At 47.3% G+C, this 1,983-nt stretch overlaps 1 protein-coding gene across 1 annotated transcript; it reads left to right on the top strand.

The window, feature by feature from the left end:
• Positions 1-262: 262 nt before the first annotated feature.
• Positions 263-1,570, top strand: drd6b (dopamine receptor D6b; the record flags this gene model as incomplete). Its single annotated transcript, XM_084433501.1, has 1 exon — positions 263-1,570. The coding sequence occupies one exon, from the start codon at positions 263-265 to the stop codon at positions 1,568-1,570; it is 1,308 nt and encodes a 435-aa protein (XP_084289627.1).
• Between the last annotated feature and the right edge of the window lie 413 nt (positions 1,571-1,983).

Consider the following 1,983-nt stretch of genomic DNA (forward strand, 5'->3'; position numbering starts at 1 on the left):
CTCCAAGTCAGTGAGCGCACTCAGATCCAACTGAACCGATCTCTCTCTCTCTCTCTCTCTCTCTCTCTCTCTCTCTCTCTCTCTCTCTCTCTCTCTCTCTCTCTCTCTCATGCACTAATCAGAAGGAATTCGCGCGATGCCAATTTGCAGAACGAAGACATCGAGAGCTTTTGGAAAAGAGCTTCAGTAGGAAAAAGAGAAACTGGTGACGTGAGGAGCCATTTGAAGATGACCCATTTGATCTGTGTCCAGAGAAAGCCCCATGGAGAGCGATGGTGCTGAAAGGGACAGCTCCGGTGTGGGAGTCCGCGCGCTCACGGGCTGCGCTCTCTGCGCGCTCATCCTCTCCACACTGCTGGGGAACACGCTCGTGTGCGCCGCCGTCATCAAATTCAGGCATCTCAGATCCAAAGTCACAAATTTTTTCGTCATATCCCTGGCAGTTTCGGATCTCTTCGTGGCTGTTCTGGTCATGCCGTGGAAGGCTGTCTCTGAGGTGGCCGGCTGCTGGCTCTTCGGGAGCTTCTGCGACACTTGGATAGCTTTTGATATCATGTGCTCAACGGCGTCTATCCTCAACCTGTGCATCATCAGTTTGGACAGATACTGGGCGATCTCGAGCCCCTTCCGTTACGAGCGTAAAATGACCCAAAGGGTGGCGTTTGTAATGATCGGGATGGCGTGGACACTTTCTGTCCTGATCTCTTTCATCCCTGTCAGACTGAACTGGCACAGGGCTGTGGATCATAACGCGCCTTTAAATCTCACCATACACTCGGACGACTGCACTGCGACTCTAAACAGGACTTATGCAATTGCATCTTCACTTATAAGCTTCTACATCCCCGTTTTAATCATGATAGGAACATATACACGGATCTATCGGATCGCACAAACGCAGATCAGAAGGATCTCCACTTTGGAAAGGGCAGCCGGACACATGCAGAACAACCACGACAGCGCGAGCGAACAGTCGCTGAAAAGCACTTTCAAGAAAGAAACTAAGGTGTTAAAAACACTTTCCATCATCATGGGGGTGTTTGTGTTCTGCTGGCTTCCCTTTTTCGTCCTCAACTGCATCGTGCCCTTCTGTGACCTGGACACTCTTGGAGACTCTCTGTGCGTGAGCAGCGCCACTTTCAACATCTTCGTGTGGTTCGGATGGGCCAACTCATCGCTCAACCCGGTCATCTACGCGTTCAACGCGGATTTCCGCAAAGCCTTTACCACTATTCTGGGTTGCAACCGACTCTGCGCGTCCTCTGCGGTGGAGACGGTGAACTTCACCAACGAGCTGGTGTCCTACCATCACGACACCACTCTGCTCCACAAGGACGCGCAGGGTGTTCCCTCAGCCCTGGGTCTGGTCCCCGGTCATGGGGAGCACATGGACTTACCTTTCGACAAGGTCTCGGTCGCGTCCGATTTGTCTCGTACCCAAAGGAACGTGTTGCTGCCTGCGCTCGAGCAGCAGGAGGGAGAGATGGAGATTTCCCTGGACATGATGCCCTTCACCTCCACTGCACTGAGCGACTGCTGTGGGATTCCGGGTCAGATTGAGGAGCGCTGAGTCTGGACTCATTTCACGATAACCTATTAATCACTGAATTAATATGCGTATATGACCTCATTTTATTTTTTACATGCACTCAAAAAGTAGCATATTAGCCCTAAATTTAAGATGTATGCATTTGAATTATATAAAATTCCCATCCTTTTTGAGTTTTTAACACAAACAAGACAATAACTTAATGCATTTGTCAAACGGATAAGATGCACTAAAAAAAATCATGCATCATTAATTATTTGCATCTATTGATTTTATTTAAATAATCGTATTTTCAAAATGCACATATTCTAACAGAAGAACCAATTTTTTTTAACATGGTTAAAATATTGCTATATGTGGAACAAGCAATATTCAATTATTTTAAATGTACGAAATTGGCAGAAATTGCATTTATTGATGATAAATATATAAAC

The sequence above is a fragment of the Rutilus rutilus genome (assembly GCF_951802725.1).
Source record: "Rutilus rutilus genome assembly, chromosome: 16".
Lineage (NCBI taxonomy): Eukaryota > Metazoa > Chordata > Actinopteri > Cypriniformes > Leuciscidae > Rutilus > Rutilus rutilus.